The sequence below is a fragment of the Cryptomeria japonica genome, chromosome 3, assembly GCF_030272615.1.
Source record: "Cryptomeria japonica chromosome 3, Sugi_1.0, whole genome shotgun sequence".
NCBI lineage: Eukaryota > Viridiplantae > Streptophyta > Pinopsida > Cupressales > Cupressaceae > Cryptomeria > Cryptomeria japonica.
In genome coordinates, this window is record NC_081407.1 from 234,040,257 (window position 1) to 234,061,465 (window position 21,209).

General features: G+C 38.1%; 1 protein-coding gene across 2 annotated transcripts in view; it reads right to left on the minus strand.

Annotated features, from left to right (window-relative positions):
* LOC131067226 (DNA gyrase subunit A, chloroplastic/mitochondrial) overlaps window positions 1-21,209 on the minus strand; it is a 225,220-nt gene that overhangs the window by 37,233 nt on the left and 166,778 nt on the right. For both annotated transcript variants that reach the window (XM_059218196.1, XM_058002183.2), the window contains exons 18-19: window positions 12,205-12,330; window positions 11,950-12,107 (exon numbers count right to left, since the gene is read on the minus strand). In XM_059218196.1, the coding sequence (XP_059074179.1) occupies window positions 11,950-12,107; window positions 12,205-12,330 (284 nt within the window). The remainder of the gene's footprint in view (window positions 1-11,949; window positions 12,108-12,204; window positions 12,331-21,209) is intronic.

The following is a 21,209-nucleotide window of genomic DNA, read 5'->3' on the forward strand; positions in this document are numbered from 1 at the left end:
CTCTTGCAGACCTCAAAATCATCAACACAACTTGCCCAATCATCTTCTATGTCCATTATGTGCTTGTAGTGGCAGCCATAGGCTTTCTGTCCTAGTCCCATAGGATCAAAGTTTTTTCTGCAAAGATGCTCTTGCAAGCAGTATGAAGATAGCTGCTCAATTGACTACTTGGCCTACATAGGTGTTTTCAAGTACACATCATTCTCCCCTATCGGCATTCGGAAGGAGAGCCCTCAAACCTTTTTGTCTCTGAGAATTTGCTCTGTTGCATGTGTTTGTCTTGCGACCTCTAGGAGCACCATCTTATGGATAGGATAATTAGGGAGCCGATAGGGAGTGCCCTCAAATCCTAAGATTCTCAAATAAGAGAATCAAGGGAATGGGATAAACTAGGTCCCATACTTCCAAATCAGTGCAATTGCCTATTTGGATAGCCTTTGTTGCAGTCCTTCTTGTATAATTTTGACCATGCGCATGGTTAAGGCATCATTCACACACTCATACTGACCTATTGCATACGCTATATCGTTCCTCTCCCTTTGGCTTATATTGTAGAAGTGAAGTTGATATTATGCTCCGTTGGGAAATTTGGATTTTCTACTGGACCCAGACACCAATAATGAATATAATCAGATCGTATAAAATAAAATAATCAGATTTTGAATTCTGCTCAGTAACCCAAGCCGCCCAGACTGGAAGGAACCTAAAGATTTTATAATTTGTATCCCGAATCAATAAGCACAAGTAAGAATCCAGTGTAGCCAGTGTAGATTCTTCCCAAGGAAAAGAATTGGTTTTTCGTCAAATTCAAGCCTGCCAGGGGTTTTCCTGCTTAGCAGGTTACCTGGCACGCTGCAGGAATTGAAAATGGTTTCAAGAATAATCGATCATGATTGAATTTTTCTGCAGTCCACTCTTCTTTTTCTACTATCGGCTTCCATCAGAAAATATGCAATCCCAAGTTTACACCTTCAATCACGTCGAGCTCTACATTGGCGTTCAATTAAATGATTAAGTAATTTCTCAACCTTTCCCGCTTCAAGGAGAAAATAATCTATTCGGTTTAGAATACATAAATTCTCGACAAGGAAATTCAATGGGTCCCACAACGAGTAACGTGGATATGGAAATTATTACATTATTGCTCTTATAAAGCCACCTAGGATAGGAGTTTATTTAGATGGGCCCCTTACGATGAATACAAGTCCCCCTTATTATAAAAGGAATAAATAGTTTATTTAATTTACTCGAATATTTTATCCCTTATTATTATAAGTATTGTCCAAGGGAATAAAATAGACCTTTATTATAAACTTATTTATTGACTAAGTACAAAGGGGGACATCACAAATTCGAACCTAGTGACTTAGCATCCAACAATGTCTCATCATAATACCACCACTCCATATTCATGTTGTAGACTAAAATGATTAGCAACATGTTGGATACTCATGAGTGTTTGTATACTCATCCATTCCACATACTCCAATCTATCCACCATAGATGCATAAGAGATATTAAACTTATCATGAAATGTCAGACTTGAGAACTCTCTTGCATCAACAATATCTCCACACCTTGCAGAATCAATTGGTAAAGTCACCCCTCATCCACATCATCATTATGCATCATTGTGATCATCCTTGTTGCTACTACTTGTGGTCCTTCATCCACCAAGCGGTTGAGTATTATCTTCCTTCCTTCCACCATAATCAAATAGAAATCATCGATGATGATGCAGTCATCAATCTCAACGTTCATTTGTGGTACCCTCTTGTTGCATTTTCTCTGAACCTATCAGCCATCATAACACACAATCTTGAAAATTCTTCCAATCAAAATCCTCCTCTTGCTACAAGCTATCACTCACATAATGTTGGGTTGCACCACTATCCACCAAACATATGGCTTGTTGTCCATCAACTACTCATCTTATTCTAAATGGTTGATACTTAGAAGTACCTAAAAGTAAAGATGTGGCACCATGTGCTAAGGCTACAATACCTTGCTCCTTGTCACTTTCTAAAGTATCATTATTAGGTTCATCAACTTCACATGTAATTTCAATACAATGCACTTGACCCTTCCTATGAAATCTATGACCAAGCACCCATAGCTCCTTACAAGTGAAGCACAACATCTTCCTATGTAGCTAATTCTTGATCTCAAAATCCACCTTCGGCTTGGACAAGAGTCTGGACTCCTTTTGAGATACCTGGTTGTGCTTGGCACCAATGTCCTCATGATTGTGTTTAGTCACATAATCATCCAAATTAAAGGTTCCTATGATGGCCTCCTATAGTGCGATCAAGTTGAAGACCTTAAGTAACCCTTTTAGGGATTAAACTAATCCCTCAACGAAGAGCACTATGAGTCTTTTTTCTATCACAATGGGCACCATGACAACAAGGTTTTGGAACGTTGCTACACAATCTCCCACCTTGACTACTTGTTTTACTTATGCTCATTTTCTTAAATAATTGTTCTATCAAATCCCTCAATCAACCTTTGACTAATTCTTCTACAGTGGAAATAGAGTCGTGCTCCTCGATAACTATTCCATGATACCACCAATCGTGAGATACAATTCCAAATGCAAGGTAGAAAATTTAACAACCTCCTCTTCAAGTAATGGATTCAAAGAAAAATATGTATCCAGTTTTTGTAACCATACACTTGCTAATGTATTGCTTCTTCCATCGAAATTGGGGATGGTGACCTTCCTCAAACAATGTTGGATATCCTTTCTTTCTTCATACCCTTTCCTCCTGTGTCTTCCTTTTGATTTCAATGCCCAATATTCAATGAATGTCATATCATCCTTAACTACTTAACTCAGACAATTATCCTCAACGTGGAGGTGGTCCATTTCATTAGCTTGTTTTGGTCAGCCTTAGCCAACATCTTCATTTGCCGAGAATTTGGTTATAAATTCTCTTGTATTGACTGAAACTCTTCCTCCATCGGCAACAGACATCCCTCCATTAAAATTGCTTCCTTCACTCCTATCTTTAACAGGCTTACTACCCAGTTGATGCTGATTGAAGCCTCTCAACAGTTGATGCACTTCCTTGAATGTTTCAAATATGTTGATGTGAAGCTATACAAACCTCTTAAAGAAGGTCTTTACTTAGTATTCACCTGTGCCACCCATACTTGTACCCTTCCTCTTTTCTCTTTATTGGTACCAGTATTCTCTTTTGCTCATCAATCAATTCCCAGAATCTGGGAGGACTTAACCTCTGATACTACTGAAAGATACCCACTCATGCACAATAAAAAATATAACTATAATTCACCAATATTATCAAGATTGGAATTGACAACCACTCAAGTACAATGATTGACTCTTAATTGAAATTTCAAAACATATTTAAACACCACCATCACTAGTGTATTCACTTATTAGAAAAACGAAAACGAAACAAATCTTTTGTTTCAGAATATCCACTTTAGAATACAGACTGTATTAATTATGAAAGACTGACATACCATTCCCTCTACGATTTACATTTGCAGATATTCCTTTGCTACTTCCACTTGAATATGGACCTTAATCGAATCTGAACCCTATTGCATTCGATCCTAATATGCAGACCTTGTTGATACCGATGGTGATATTTTGGATATGCCAAACTATCTTATTATCCAATAAATTTTGGCTTTGCCCAACCTCTTTGCATCTCCCTCTCATGGCTTCCTTATTTCTATATGTCTCACTCCTCACTCCTGATCCCACCGAGCGCTTCGTCTAACAGCCTTTGGAAGTCCACTATGAGTGCGATTTGCCAATAGTGGTAATAGAGGCACTTCAACCTTCAACACCAAATATTAATAATGACATCCCTTGTGGATTATCTGAGCGTTTACAAATTTAAATGCAACAATAAAGACAACTTTATTTAGTTCCAACAAAGGTAGGCCTGATACATATCACAAAATATTAATATTATGTGCTGCGGCAAATAAGTAGAAGCCCAAGATTAATATAGAGCCTCAACTAAATATACATCGGCTACCAATATTATTTGCCTCACCCAACGCCTACTGTAATCTAGGAGTAATAGCTTCGGCCCAAATATGAAACATGAAATGCTTATATCAAGCCTTTCGCAAAGATTCACAGACAGACATTAAAACTATTCAACGTGGAAATTATGACATAATAATAAATAAATTGTTAGTATAATAATTAGTACTATAATTACTTTTGTTCTTGAGAGGTTGGTGGTAGTTGCCAACAATTGGCACTCTTAACCAACCGACAGGCACTACATATACTTTGATTGTTGTATCAAAAACATTCATAATTGTGTACACATTACACCATATAATAAAGAACACATTTTTGCCATGTCATTGTGTTGATTAATGTTGTCAGGTATTATTATATGGTATGTTTTTGTATTCTCTTTTGCTTGTCAATTTGAACCTGGAAATCTAAGTGGCCAAGAATGGGGACAGACGAGATGGAGAAATAATAGGCCAAACCATTGAATGGCTGATTTGATCTGAGGAAGCAGATGACCCAAGGCAAGATGAGTTCACGCAAGACTTCGTATACCTGTGGGAACTATCCATCGATTAGTATGTTCGAGAGGAGGCTCACTAAAACGAGGTCCCCAAGAGCGTTGTACAAAACAACCTGACACTGAAGGACGCCATTGATAGTCTCCTTTCCAAATTAGCAAGGATGTTCACACATAACCTCATTGCTCTCTAGGACTTGCACAATGACAAAAACCGACAACAACGTCGGCAATAAGTATTGCAACGGTACGAGTAGAGAAACTATAGGGAGGAAGAAAAGAGGGATACTAACAGAAGAAGTACCCCTACCAATTAATGCCCCTATAACAAAACAAGAAAAGAAAACGTATTGCAAACAAAAAAGTAAACAAGGATCTCGCCGACCAAGCAAATAATCATTTTGTACACTCAGTGTTGGACGAAACGACCGACTCCACAATTTGTTCATACAATCGGCAAGTCACGAAGAAGACAACAAAGGAAGGGACCTCCAGAGCGAAGGTTGCCAAAATATTTCAACATAATTTGCACCATATTAAGAGCCTAACCATAACAGAAGAACCAAGAATAGGAAGGCTTGAACTGAAAACCACAAGGAGAGAGGAGTCCAAAAACGAGGAGGGTAGCCAAGGTGCAAAGTGCGTTGATGGTGGACAATTAGAGGGCTCCCACGTAGCCGAGAGTGCAAGAGCACTAGAATGTTGTCAAGAGTTAAGCAATCCCATCAAGTTTGCAACATACGATACATACCGACATGAATGACAATGACTCCCCCAACGAGTCCAAGTGTGGAAAGGCAAAAGCTCCCAATGTTCACAAGGAATGGATCAGAGGATCCAGTCTGATACTGTAAGACATGTGAGACCATATGCTTGGCTAGCCATTGATTGGATCACAGACTTGGGTAAAATGGAGAACTAGCCAACCAATAGGCTGACGAAACGTTGGTTCATCAAGGGGTTCATCCCCACACTGAGGAAGAAAACGAAGGTGGTACCCCCATCATCATATGATGATGTCTACAATCGGGCAATGGATATCGAAATTTTAAAAAAAACATCGTCAAGAAAGAAGAAAGTCAACAATGATGACAGTACACAAGAGAGCAGCAAGGACGATGAAACTAAAATCGTAGAAGCCCTCTAATGGGATATGCTAATCATGATAAAGGAATTAAAGGCCAAAAAGGAGAGCCCAAAAGAGACTAAGCAAATGTGGCGCACGTACTATTAAGTAGAATGTCACACAAAAGCAACCTGTCCAAAGAAATTATTTTGCGACCTATGCCAAGTACTAGGAGATTCCTTTATGGAATGCCCATACAACTTAAAAACAAGTAGCACACAATTGTTCTTTGCCCAAACGGAACAACCAACCCTGCCAACCACACCACCAAACACACCTACCTATCCAAATACATCACCTAGCGAGTACCATCACAAATGGGAAGGGAATAATAAAAATGGCTACAACAATAACACTACACCATGAAATAGAATACAATACAACGCAAAGGGGAGACAATTTTCAAGTATCGAAAATGTAATGAATGGTTTGGATTCATCCGGGACTGTCAGAGTAGTCAAAATAAAGATGCAAGTTTACAATGCAAATGGTGTGGACCCGAAAATCGCAAAGACACCAACTACCCTATGCAGAAGTGGGTAAATATGCTGCCAATGGAAAAGCCAAAGAAGGAAGTATTAGCGATCAACAAACTACAAACAGAGAAAACAATATATCCATATCCCCATACGGAGAAATAAAAACTTCAGGAAGCCAAAACCAACATAGAGCGAGTAACGACGGATGAAAGAAAAGACTTAAATGGAGTCACTTGTACTTCATTATGGTTGGAGTTGAAGGGAAAAATTGTAAGACAAGTGCTGCAAACCACAAACACCGTAAAGGTAACTGACCTTCTACAAACCATGCCACAACAAAAAATGGTGATTACAAATATAGTTGGTGGTGATGACAACAACACTCTAGTCATCGAAAATAGAACAAGCCACAAGATAAACCAACGAAGAAACCGCCATGTGAAGGGGATGAGGTGAGTGACCAAATGTTTTTGACAGTAAGCATTCGTAGGAAGCCAACCATCGTGGATATGGAAATTATGGGAATGAAATTAACAAACACCATCATCAACAAAGGCTCGGGAGTCAATCTAGTATCGGAGGAAACTTGAAAGAGCCTTGCAAAACCCACACTCTAGCCACCAACCTTCTGATGGACTTGAAAACCACTGAGAGGGGGGGGTGAATCAGTGACACCAAAAAAAAAATTACTTCAAACATTAACGGGTACATGAACTTAACAGTGCTTATAAACACAATGCATGTAATCCAAAATGATATAACCCCATCCACAAAAAGTAAAGCATCCACCATAACACAAGTGTTTGTACGTGGAAAACCCAAATAGGTAAAAACCACGATGAGATGGAACTCACAAGTGAACTATCTATAGTAATAGATAACTGACCGGTTAAGGTCTACAAAGTGCTCTGCTAGGAGCGAATCTTGTTAGAGATCCCAAAGCTTGATTAGAAGCTTATACCCTGTTAAGAGTAGTACCCTGTTAGGAGTAACCTCGCTGGAGGATTTAAGAATCCAAACTAATGGATCACCCTGTTAAAGGATTTATACATAGAAGCTTGTTGGAGCTTATCCGGTTAAGGGATTTTGATTCTGCTGTAATGGTTAGAAAACAACAAGAATGGTTTGATCTGTTCTGAGTAGCACAATACTTGCTTAATCAGATCCTTCTAAGCATATTCAACACTTCTCTTCAACACACTCTTCATCTGAACACTTATCATTCTTCAACAAAAACTTTCGCTCTTAATGCATACATCATTATCATAACATCTCTCTCAAATGATTCACTAAGATGTCTTTAAATAGACATTCAAATCTTATGTCGGTCCAAGGAAATCAACACACAATTTCCTAGGTGCAGTGTATCTAGTCGAGTGACCATAACTCATCACAAAAGTTGCCGCCAAGTAGTCGGTGCTTGGTAACTCATCACAAAAACTAACAAGTCGGTTGGAACAATTTATACCAGTTTGAATAAAACATATGAATCGTTGTCCTTGAATCTTTGCTTGATCTCCATCTTTATCTTCATCTTGATGCCGACTTAGTATAACCATAGATTCTCTTATGCATATACCGGTTAACATAGAGTACCGGTTAGAGATTAACCACCAAGTATATTGGTTGCCAGTGTAAACAATTGAAGTTACACCGGCAGTCAATATAATCATATGCATGTGTGAGTGTTTCATCAATGACAACAAATGATGAATTACATTACAATCATCATCAAGCCAACACCTTCAACTTGGTGGGTGTCGATCAGCATTGCATCAAGCCATTGGGGACTTTGATCACACAAGAAGTAACTATTAGCACATTGCACTTCTTCATGCATTTTGTCATCATCCCATTACAAAATAAGGCGTACGAGGCTCTCCTCGAGAGAGGATGGTTAATGATTGCTAAGGCAAGTCACAACTAGAAGTGGAAAACACTCTCAATCGAAAGTCATTGAAGGAAGTACATCATTGACCTAAGGAATTACGCAGTGAGTGAAGAACTAGCATCTTCAAACTTTGAGTTTGAAGACGGAGAGTCAAGTACAGAGGAAGGAAGAGGATGCAACCGAATGACAAAGGGGTATTGGAACAGGAAGATTCCTCAAAGGACGAAACAAGTTTTCTAAACGGGCTATTCCACTAGCAAATGGAGGATCATAAAAATCACTTCTTTTTGCTTAAAACGCAGTGGAAAATCATGCTCCATCGAGATAAAGTCCATTTTCATCTTTGAAAATAAGTGGAAAAACGCCTCCCATCGGGACAACACATTTTTATGCCTTAATTTCATGGGAGAAAAACGTCTTCCATTGGGATTATGATGAGTTTCACCTTGTAAAAGCCCAAACTTATCAAAGTTATCATTTAGTGCAATGAAAATTCTTTTTCCATCAGGACTTAACATTTTAGTAGGATTTGAGGGGTGGAAAACTAGGGTCCATCGAAACTTTGTGCATATTTGACTTATTCTACCTCCTAGGAGTGGAAAAACAACTCCTATAGGGACACTTGATGCTATAGCACAAAATTCACACCAATTAGCAACATTTTTATCATTTTCGCTCACATTTCAAGGCAAAATTGAAACCCAACACAGAGAAAAATAAACTGACAAGATAAGCCAACCCGAAACCTAGGATCATTTCCTTTTGGATTTTGACGAACACCCTCTCATAAGAAAAGGCTAAAACTAGGAAACTAGGCACAACATCTACCCTAAAAAGTGAAAGGTGGGGGTCCCCATTTGGGATGTGGCGATGTGTGAAAACTAACACCTTGGAGGAGCCCAATGAAGGCAATGTGCGTGCGCTACAGCAGGCAGCAGCTACTCGGGAGGAGTTGCACTATACATATGCACCTCCCAGCAAGAGTTAGCCCAATAGACACGACTCACTACCTCATAGAGGTAGAGAAGCATGGATGTCGAAGCCACATTGGCAGAAAAGGAGGGTCACTTGGAGGAGCAGAGGGTGGCCATGGAGCAAAAGTATGACAAACTATAGAAAATCGAGGAACGCATGGCTGGCCTAACTCAACAGTTGGAATGTAAGGAGCAAGATCTCAGGCAAGAAGTGTACCTCGTGAAAGGGTTGCGAGAGTGAGAGTTAGTAACAAAACACAACTTGTAGGTTCATGCAAAACAAGTACAATGCCTCCAAAATCCTCTCACCCTCCTTCATTATAGTTTTTTTATGTACATAGCCCCATTTTGTTTAGTCATCTAGTAGACAACTCTTTGGGAGGCCTAATGTAGGTGATAGTTATGACATAATCATAAATAAATTGTTAGTAATTGGCAATGTAATTACTTTTCTCTGTGAGAGGTTGGTAGTAATTGCCAACAGTTGGCAGTCTTTACCAACCACTAGGCACTACATATACTTTGATTTTTGTATTGGAAAACATTCATGATTGTACACAAATTACTCTTTGATAGTAAAAGAACACTTCTTTCTACCATGTCACTGTGGTTATATCTCTTATCTGGTATTATTGTATGGTTTGTTTCTGTATCTTGTTTACTCCGCATAATTAACTAAGTTCCTTTCGTGAGTAATAACTCCATACAGCAAATATAAAATATTATATTGAAAATGTTATATTAAAAGGATAATAATATTTTCGTTATATAAGATATAAGCACAAGAGACCTTATTCCAACAATATCTTTGTTCCTAAACCAAGTTGTTACAAAATTGCCTGCGATGAAGACTTCACAAATTTGGCCCAGCTGTTAACTCTGTCGCAAATCAAATCCCAGGTAGAGTCAGCTTTTCATCCAACCCTTCAGATCAACTTAAGTTTTTGTCCTCAGCTTCTCATAAATTCATATCAAGTCCAAAGCCTTCTTTACTTCTCCCAGCTAGCCTCCTTACAAAGGGCTCCAGGAAAGAAGATTAGACAGACTTGAATATTGGAAAGCTTTATTTAATAATATTTAGTTATTATTTTAATTAAATTAATTAGTATTAAGTCATCATTTGACTTTTTATTTTATTTTTTGACAACTTAATAAAAATCAATTTAATTAATTGACACTAATAATTGGGGACATTACAATACATTTGGAAGTCTTCTAACAGGCATCAAATGCATAGACAAGCTTTACAATTTGCAATACCATTAGGACGAAAATCTCCTTGGCTTATGTAGGGAGGCTGGGACAAAATCCCTAACCTTTCCTCAATATCATTTTCCAATTCTGCAACTTTTGTAATCCATTCAATCGTAACTGCACAAGATTGGTCTTTTTTGTGAGCAAATCTAAGTCAAAGGTACTGGCAGATAGCAAATCAAGTCTTCGTAGGGCGACAGTATCATTTGGAGTGAGTTTGAACTATTGGGTAACATGACCACAAGTTCTTCAATCCAAATCAATTCTATGGAAAGCCTGACATAGAAATCACCATATTTTAGTATGTTCCAATTCTACAAACCCTGGACGGACATCATACTCTCAATTTCCTAGGAAATTGTTGTGATATTTGGACATCTTCTGTGGTGTATTGCACACAAAATTCCAGGTCAAATCCTGAGTCTGGAAGGGGGATCATAACTGGCATTAACTGGCATTGAGGCTTTCACACCTTAATTTCTCAAATTAGAGTGTGCTGTTAAGGCAACTGAAGGTCTGTATAGCCAAAATCAACCTATATATCCAATCACACTCCAAGTGAGTTGTAGGTTCAGATCGCTGGATATACCTCAATATTTGTAATTTCATCATCAGCAATAAATTTGATTTACTCGTATTCCAGTCCTAATCTACTGTTTATCTCCGAGTTGCGGTCTCAAATTTGTGTTAATCATGAAAGTAGAAGCGAACAGACAATACTATTGTTATATCACTGTGAGTTGTAGTGTGCCGATCTAAATTTTGAAGACATATTGTTGAGTAGCTAGTGCAGCAAGGAAAACAAAACCTGGGGACAGCAATTTCATGTCCTTTCTCAATCAATCAGCCCAAAGTCTGATTGGAAAAGATGAACCAGACCAAAGTGAGAAGGCCATGGCCTCCACTAAGAGCTACAACCTCTCTTTGTTAAAAGGCACCTCACAACCTTCGGAGTTTAATCTCACTAAACTATAATCATATCTACAAAGACAAACTCAGACCCTGCATCAGTCATCATGCCAAACAAGCCTCCTCTACAGCCAACTACCCCATCTAGAAGCAAAATAGATTAGACCTCAAAAACCAAACCTTCCGAAGCTGTCTTCAACATGGGAACTGAAAAAAAGCTACAGTAAGGAAGAGCTTTGTCACTTCATGGGAACCATTCCTAGATTCAACCTCTATGCCTTTTTCTCCTCCACAATGAATATTAGCAAGAGCCATGCTTTGAAGATTACATACTGAACTTCCAACTCATGAGAAATCCAAGAATCTTAAACTAAGTTTAAAAATGTGTGCACTTCAAAATCAATCAACAATTTCTTGACAAAACTGTCCTAAAATACGGAGCATTGTCCAGCCACTAGACCATGAAGAAATCTCTTTAGATCTTACATCTGCTATGATCACAAAAATTTAGCATTGGTATGCTAATCCAATGACATACTATACACAATTGCAAACCCTAGCACCCAACAAACAAAAGAAAACAAAAACAGGAAATGATCCATCCATGCATAAAACAAATTTTCATCGTGTTTATATGATTGAAATAATAGGTGGCAGTGCACATTACAATATGCCTAAAATACAGAATCAACCAAAACAATAGAAATCTTAGTAAGAAAGAACAGAAATACTACCAATTACCTAAGTAAATCCCAAATAAGGCAAATATTGAAATACAAAATTGTACCTGAAATAGAGTACATGATCATGGGCACGGCACATGACAAATTCTGACATAGAATCGTCTTGCTTCAATTTCCCTATTGATTTTCCAACAGTTCCACGGTTTTGTAGGTTGAATACGTCAGGCTTCATGCGCTTCATATAACCCTTCTTGCTGAGGGCCTTAATAAAATGTACAATCCAATAACATCACAGTTCTGTGATAAAAAAAACCAAGCTTTACTAATTTCAAAGCTGAATCCGCAAAATGTTTACATACCAAAAGAACTTCCTCATTTGGAATTACATCGAGTTCATCTAGTTCTCCACTTACTCCCTCCTCTAATACTGATCTTCTGGGTGTTCCAAACTTCTCCTTCAATTCCAGTGCTTCTTTTTCTATAACCTATCAAAAAAGCATACAAGAATGCTTCAGAAGGCCACACCTACAGCAGATTAATCACGCCACAGTAATTCTGAAGAAACAAATCAGAAGAAAAGCTGAATCTTCAAACATCTTCAACACTAATTTCACAGTTAGTGGAATCCAAATATAATGCCTCTAAAGCATTCTACTGGTCACAGACCAAATATACTGGTAAATAAAAATCAATGCATCATCAAAGATGTGTATGAAACAAAACAGAGAGAGAGGTGTAAATTTTATCACTCATATATACCAGATGATGCAACAAACCTTAATGCACAAAATGCAAGATTTGTACCTTAAACAGGCATAAACTGATTGACCAATATCAGATTAACTTTAATTATATCCATCAATCGTCCACAGAAGAATATTATGATTATCTTTTGAGTATCATATGAAAACTACAAGGATCAAGCTGTAAACTAGTCTTCAGTCGAGCTCTCCATATGCAACAGGTAGGTTAACTGATAAAGAATTGCCAGGAATTACATCAGATCATTTCAAAGCAAGATCAGGACCTTTGGATATTTATGTTCTCTCCAAATGAATTTAATTTATATATTTGACTAGTTGCATCAATCTTCACAATTGGAACAAGAATACCATACCATTGCACCTCCTTGCTTATGCATTATCTCCCACGTATTATAGCTCTACAGTACTTGCTTTGCCAGGCAGAACTCCACCGTATAGATATACCTAAGTTGCTACCCTGTACAAGCGGGCATTCACTAGACTCTTCTCAGATCCAGAGGTAGTGCAAAATGTTAGGAGAGAATTTGGCATGTTCAACTTAGGAGCCGATCCTAGTCCTTGTGCTATTAATGACCAATCCAAAATGTATGCCCGTACATGGCGGCACCTGAATGGTCAAGATTATTTGTTCTTCCAACCTCTTGCATTCAAGATTCTATCACAAGCAAGTTGTTTTAACTTTTTATTTTTAATATTTGTATTGTAAACTCTAGCACTTAACATTCTCTAATTTATTTTGTGTTTTATAACTTTAAGTTTTGTTGATTTTCTCTTCAATTTCAACAGGTTGCAAGTTTTTCTTCCACTAAACAGAATTGCAGTATATACTCATTTATCCACTCAGTGAAATGCAACCGATTGCCTGCAAAAAGAGCAGAAGACTTGGTTTATACTCATTCCAATTTGCATCTTCTATCACATAAGGAACACCACTAGAAGAATGGGTCAATGAAGCACTATGATGTAACCCTTGACTGTACCAACTTGGATGAAACTATTGATGATCTTGCTAGAGTGGCTATGGGTGATGATGATGAGATACACATGATGCACCTAGTGGGTGTGGTGCTGCTTTGGGTTCAAATGATTTTTTAACTTGAAGCAAGTTCCGTTCTACCATACAAGTTGAAGGCAAGGATATTTTGCCAAATATGTTTTATTCACTTCTAACAAGTGTGTATAGTAGCAAAATATTTATGAAGTCTTGGTAGAAAAGATAATACTTGTTGAATGTGCAAAGTTCAAGATGGAAAGAAATGTTTCATTCCAAGACTACCCATCGATCTTCCAAACAGTGGTTTGTTACCATATGTTGTTGATTTTCAAACAAGCAATGTTGATAAGCATTGTAATGTCCCTACTTTGAAATATAATTTAATAATAAATAATAAAAAATTAAAATACAAAGAATAAATATAAAAATAAAAATAAAAATATAACAGAATATAATTAAATATAATTAAAATTTGATTAAAGCTAATGAAAGGTCAAAAGGCATGAAGCATCCAGTGAGAGCACCATCAAGCAGATCAGATCAGAACTGTTATTACTGAGTTATAGGCAGTAACATCTTTGTTCTTGGTGGTATGCATGGGGATATGTTTAATAAGTATGCTTAATATATGAAGCCTGATAATGTTCTTATGCAGAGCTAATAGTAACATTAATATGGACTGCAATATTTATGACAGTCATACTTAATTTCATATGTATTCATAATACATAAGAAACTAGTATACTTATAGTCTAAATCATGTTATTACTGTCAGTATTTAAGAAGATGGGAAGGAGATGTTCCAAAGAGGGGCAGTCTAAATCCAAGCGATAGGTTAAGTCCCATGATAGGGTGGGGATAAGCGACCCATAAGCCTTGAGGGTATAGACCCAAGATAGGTAAGGGTTTGGATCTGTAAGCTTTGAGGGAACCTGTTGTATTTGGTCTCTAAGCGCTTTCATAACATACATAAACCCTTCTCCCTTAAAACTAAAGTAGTAGCAGGGTCTGTAACTATATTAAGAACTATGAATAATGAAATTAATCGTCTAATGAGGAAAATATATAAGAATTTGTCTTCTGCTCTGCACAGATAGGTAAGGGATTGTGTCCCAAATTGAATCAAGAACACAGCGACCTCATTAAGCCACGATATAGGTAGAGAAAAACAAACATTCTGCCACGGGACATTCGGGGGATATAAGTATCGAATGATCTGGCAGGAAAGGCAAATTCCCTAACCTATGATCACTGCCAGATATTATTGTTTTATATTAGGACAGCATCAGTTGCACTGAGAATATATTTTAAAGGTTATAATAGAATTAGTATGGTACTCAGAAATAATTATGTAATCTGATTATTATGGATTTTACTCTGTCTACAAAAATATACTCACTGTTAATTATGCTGCACTGTAAAATATCTATATAATATGATCACATGTATAATGTTTAACTGTAATGTGCTGGAAAATACTTATGAAATCTGATAACGTATGTATTATTTGAATCTTTTCCGTGAGATTCTATGCATAATGAATGCTCTTGAATATTAAAAGTTAGAGTAATGTTTTCAACTCTATCTTCGAGAGAGCACTGGAGGTGGTAAACAGTGGCAATGAGGGGCTATCATGTGGTCAGAAACCCATGAAGTCAAGAAGTCAGTTACAATCTCCCTACCAGTCTTTCCAACACAGACAAGTTATTTAAGCGGTTGAAAATATTGAGGTTTCGAAGGGAAGCTTAGGGAGACTACCCATCTAGCAAGGGGGTGAGAAGCAACCAGCCTTCGGATTTGGTAGACCAGCAGTCCCTTGCTCTCCTTTTAGCCTATGATACTTTTCCCCTGTCTGCATGTTAGTGCTGATAGTTAGGCTAACTGTAATGTGTGTATGCTTGTAGGTATTGTGTGTGTGTATCCTTGTGATTGCAGGGTTATCCATAATCAAACTATTGGTAGCAGCCTTAAGGCACTGTACTGGTACGGGTCATTACAATAGTCTACTATAGCTTGGTATTAGGAGCTTGGTCTATGACTATTTACTATTTCTCGAGTCTTAGAGACCAATGGACATATGATATTGATATAATTCATATTTGTTATTGATACAATTCATATTTGTTGTTACGATCGCTTAATTTGTTATTTGACAATTTCCAAAACTCATATTAGCATTGTCAATTGTTCGATCTGCCGTTCATAGTTGAATATTCTAATTCATAAGGGTTTTGCAAGGTTTTTGCTGCCAATTAACATTTATTTCAGCGGGGTTTGGCATATACTCATCAGAAAAAAATTATATTTTCTAAGGTTGTTCAATTAAGGACATAACAACCAACAACAAAAAACACCTTAAACCAAGGGCAATGGAATTTCCAAATGGTTCATGTAGATTTGGGTGAACAATACATAAAAGCATATTAGTATGCAATGCACCTTTAATTGGAAGCAGCTTTCTCTTCTACTTAGTAACTGTTGATGGGGGAGTTTGCACTTCTATCAATAAAGAATAAAATATAAGGAGTATATCCTATTCTCTCTTAAATAAGGAAACCTTGCATGCCTTCTAACTGTACAAACAAGATAACCTCAAGGTTTTGTATGTCACATCTTGACTGTGCTTTGGATAACTCAATGATGATATGATTTGCTCGTAATCAGCAAGGGACTTACGCATCTGACAAGCTGGTTTGCATCTGATATGGCGATCTAATTGAAATAAAAACAAAAAGGATAGCTTCTAGAGAATCTAGGGACAATGATGATGATGGCTTGTGCTGCAGATAGACAGACATCACATAAACTGATTCACACTTAACCAAAGAAAAACTCACAATGCCACAAAAAGAATGCAATCTCCAAACCAAAATAAAAGATTTTCAGATCATGAACACACATTGAGTACCCAATTCTGGCACAACTCAAATAAACATCCACTATTGAACTAATAACAATAATAGGCTCAGACTGGCGATGCACAGAAATTTACTATCAGCAAATACCCAATGGTATGAACCAGAAATCGATCAAATATATTCACACTTCACCATTAAAATCACTGAACTTTAACTAATTTGATGAAAGAAACCATGCAAACAGGTGAATGCAACTGGCAAAACACCATACTTCAATGCTTTATTCATTTGCTTCAATTGTTTGTACAAGAATTTACGTTCAGCAACTCTTACTCTACTCTATTCTACTTCTACTAGCTGGCTACTACTACATCCCAAACTAATTCTAATCTTTTATAACGAGAGAGGCACTCGCCTTTTATAGATATTACATTTCACATCAACAGCCAAGATCAAACCCTTTGAATAGCTCAACTCTTCCCTCTAGAAACCCTAGACAACTTCATTCAAAAAATTATACTAAATCTTAACCACCTTGTCACGAAAGGACAAAAATTGCCAACTAGATTAATAACAGTGTTCCATGGGCGTTGGGGACAGGGGGATGCGGGGACTGGTTTCCAGGACGAGCGGACCAAGGGCCTAAGTTTGGGGACGGCGGGCCGACGGCGACGGGGGTGTGGCAGGGTGGTGGTGTTGATATAGTTATACATATACACATAGTACTTGAAAAACTAGTTTTGAAAAGATGTATGACAGTATAGCAGTATAAGAATTAGATTTCAAATGAAACTATAGGAAATTTGAAACACTAAATCTAAATACCAACATTTCATCAATGCTAAATTGCTAATTGCTAAATAAAATTTGACAAATGAAATTGTCAAATAGGAGATTTCTATTATATCGAAAAAGGAAAAAGAAAATATGAATATCTGATGCCATTGCAAAGTCTATAATAATAAAGATGATTACATGATTCATCATTAAAATGAGTAGCCAAATGCAAATACGTGTAGCAATAGCATTACAAAAGAGAGTAGAGTCCAAGGCAAAATGACAAAACTCAAAATGTAGCTAATCGAGGCCTCTAATCATTTGCAAACTCCTCCTCACTGGAACTGTTGGACTCCAGAAGATCAAGATCCCTCAAGCTCACACCAACTAGCCTTGCATCTGAAGTGGTAGGATCATCCTCATCAATCTGTGAAGGCTCCTTTGGCTCTACACCCCATCGTGTCATTGGACTCTCCTTGTACACACAAGTGTCTTGTGGTCGATGAGACGCAAAGCACTGTGTACAACCACAAGCTTCTCTGCTCTCTTAGAGGTAAGTTTGTTCCTCTTAAGAGAGTGGATGAAGCTACATGTAGACCAGTTCCTCTCAACAGCTCAAGAACTAGAAACCTGGGATAGCAAACGGATGGCCAGAGTGGTGGTCAAAGATTTCGGGCCATGCCAATTCCACTACAAAAGTGGGTCCTCTTGTGCCATGTTGTCTATATCCATCTTTGTCGCATCTGAATAACCTCTAAGAGTGGCAAATCTTCCCCACTCAGTGCGAATTGTGTCGGCATCTCTGGAATCAAACATCTGCTCTACGCACCTAAAGAAACCCGCCTTCACCTCATCATCATGAATTAATGTCACTCTACCCAATCTAGCCTTGTACCACTCAGGATTCAAGGCGAAGGCAGCCATATGCCAAGGAGTGTTCAACTTCTCCCATCTACGCTGAATGATAGGTTGGATTTGCTCATTGTAGAATGCTAGAGAGGGGTCCTTCACTCGCACAGCAGCCCTCATTTGGTCAAGCATAGAGTCAATGCACTCATAAACCTCTCTAAGGTTAGGTCCATCCCCATCCCCATATTTGATCACCTAGAATACTAGGAAAATGACGGAAACAATGTATTTCGCATCATTCCAAAACACATCACTCTTCACTATCTCCTTCACCCTTCTCCCCTTCTCTGTCTTGGCCTCAGCCCACCTAGTCCAATCATTAGTCATAACCATGAGTTGCAATGCCTCTTGCAACTCAATCATTCTCTCCAAGAGAATGAAATAGTATGCATATCTAGTGTCAACTGGTTTCAAGAACTCCTTCTTCGCGAATGTCCTAAAGAGTGCATGTGAAGTGTGGTGGTTGCAGATAAACATCTGCACATCTCTCGCATCGGTGACCACTCCTCTAATCCAATCAATCTTCCTCATGTCCTTGAGTGCATTGTTCATGGCATGCACACAACATGGGATCCACCAAATGTGTCTATAGGCTGCCTGAATGAGTCTCCTTGCTGCTCTACACACATGGTCTACATTTGTCACTACTTGGACCAAATTTTGTGGCCCAACCTCCTCAATAGCCTCCCTGAGGACCTGAAACTGGAAATAAGCATCTTTACGATGCCTTGTACAATCAACTACTCTAAGGAATTATGGCCCCTCTACACATGTGACCATGACGTTAATGAGTGGACGATGGCTAATGTCCGTCCACCCATCCATAACCATGTTGCAACCTGATGCCAACCAACATGCCTTCATCTTCTCCATCAAAATATTGATCTTGGAATAGCATTTATCCAAGATCAAGGTCCTCATCTTTGTCTCACCTGGTGGCACATAAGATGGTCCTCCCTTTGCCACCATAGCCATCATCTCCCTATAATAAGGAGACCATGTAACATGAAATGGAATGCCATTGGCAAAGAATAACTTGCCAGTGGATTCATCTATCTCATCTCTTAGCTGCACATTAAACATATCAGCAATGGGGTTCCTCTATGGTGTCTGCAACCTACGTTTCCCAGCCCTAGCGGCAATAGAAGTGGAAGTGGATGGAGATCCAAACATCATTCCTCCCGTCTGCAAAGCATGAGAAGTATGCGACAATTTTGGTTGCACTGAAGAACTTCCCTAGCAGACAATGTAGTGGGCATTGAAATATTTGTGTCATCTGGAACCCCCCAAAGACTGTTAAACTCAATTTTGTATTGTATATTTTTAGCTTCCTCCAAAAACTTACAATGTTTCATGCCTCTTCCTCTATAAAAAAGAAAGTGTGCATTCACCCTACTAATGCTACCAGACCATTCAGTGTCACAAACGTTGCACTTCCACTTCCTTGTTCCCCCACTTGAATGTGATGTGCCTTGTACGGATATTCTTGAAGTAAATTGTTTGAGAGGAGACTTAGGATCAAAATGACCCCTAGCATACGGTGCCAACAACTGTACAGGGCAACCTGCACTAGCTGGTGCACTCGCCATATAACTAGATTGGCCTCCATGATCAACCCCATGGTCACCCCCCTCATTTTCATATTTATATTCTGAATCATTCTCACTATGAGAATGGATTTCCATCTCATCTTCACTCATGCCTTGGGAGCTCATTTTGAAATTGACACTGAATTTCACAAAATAAAAAATAAAATCAGCCTAGTTTAACCAAAAAAAAAAAAAAAAATCCTATTCATCTCAAAATGAGATTTGATGTTGAATCTTGAAAAACCCTACCTTGTGCTTGAAAAATCTCTCCAAAATGTAGTAGAATCTTCTTCTTCCTCTTCTTATTGCTTCTTCTAGCTCCTATCACACTTGCAATCACTTTTCTCATCCCTTCAATCAGTCTTCTTCAAGTGTTTCCTCCTCTTCAACTTGCTGGGAAAAAATTAGTTTTTCAAAATGAGTGAAATCAACAAAAAAACATGGTTTTGTGTTGTTTGGGGGGAAAGGGTGGCGCCCACGTCCAATTAGGGTTACCCCTTAACCCCCAAAAAAGTCGCATTTTTTAAAAAAATAACTTTTATGTATTGGACTTGTCGTAGGGTGACAGCGGACGTCTGGGGGTCTCCTCGTCCAGCGAGAGATGGGGAGATGCCCAGACATCTGCCAAGGAGACGTCTCCACGTCTCCCTCAGAGACACAGAGATGCGGAGACGTCTCCATGTCTCGAACGGCAATTGGGTGGCAATGGTGGGACGGCGAGGGACGTCGCGTCCCCGTCTCAGAGACATTGCCAAAAAGGGGGGGATGCGTCCCCGTGGAACACTGATTAATAACTAACCTTTTAGGGAGAATAATAGTACTTGGCTTTATAATATTGCTTTAATTTAGCTAAAATATTATTATTTTACAATAAATTAATCTACTTTTTACAATAAATTATTTTCAACTCATAGGTAGCTCGTCACTGTTTTCCAAAAATTTGGAAAAGACACCCTCTAGAATGTGATAGTGGTTCAAATACTCCATCCCCATCTTTGTGGCACATTCCTGATTGCCACACGTCTATTGATATCTTCAAGTGTTCATAGAATTCTTCAATAGTGTCAACATGTTATTCTCATACTTCTTTAAAAAGACATCATCTTCAAAATTTTGATCTTGATTTTGTCTTCTTTTCAGCTTGCTAATCTTCTGGCACTCTTGAAGTCTTCAAATTATTGGCTTCTTTGAATGATTCATCTGCCTTAGCTCTCCTCTGATGTTATTCGTCCTAGCTCCTTTTCTCGAAATTGCTTCATCACAATCACCTGTAATGTCCCCACTCCCTAAGTAACTTATTAGGAAGGGAAATTCACTTGACACTTATCTCCACATGTGAATTCTAGTGTTTGGGGATGATCTACTTGCCAAAGGGAATCTTATACTTTGTCATTTTTATGACTTTGGTAAGTTAATAATGTAACTTTATAAATTAAATTTATAAAACCACTTTTTCTAAAAATAGAAAAGGTT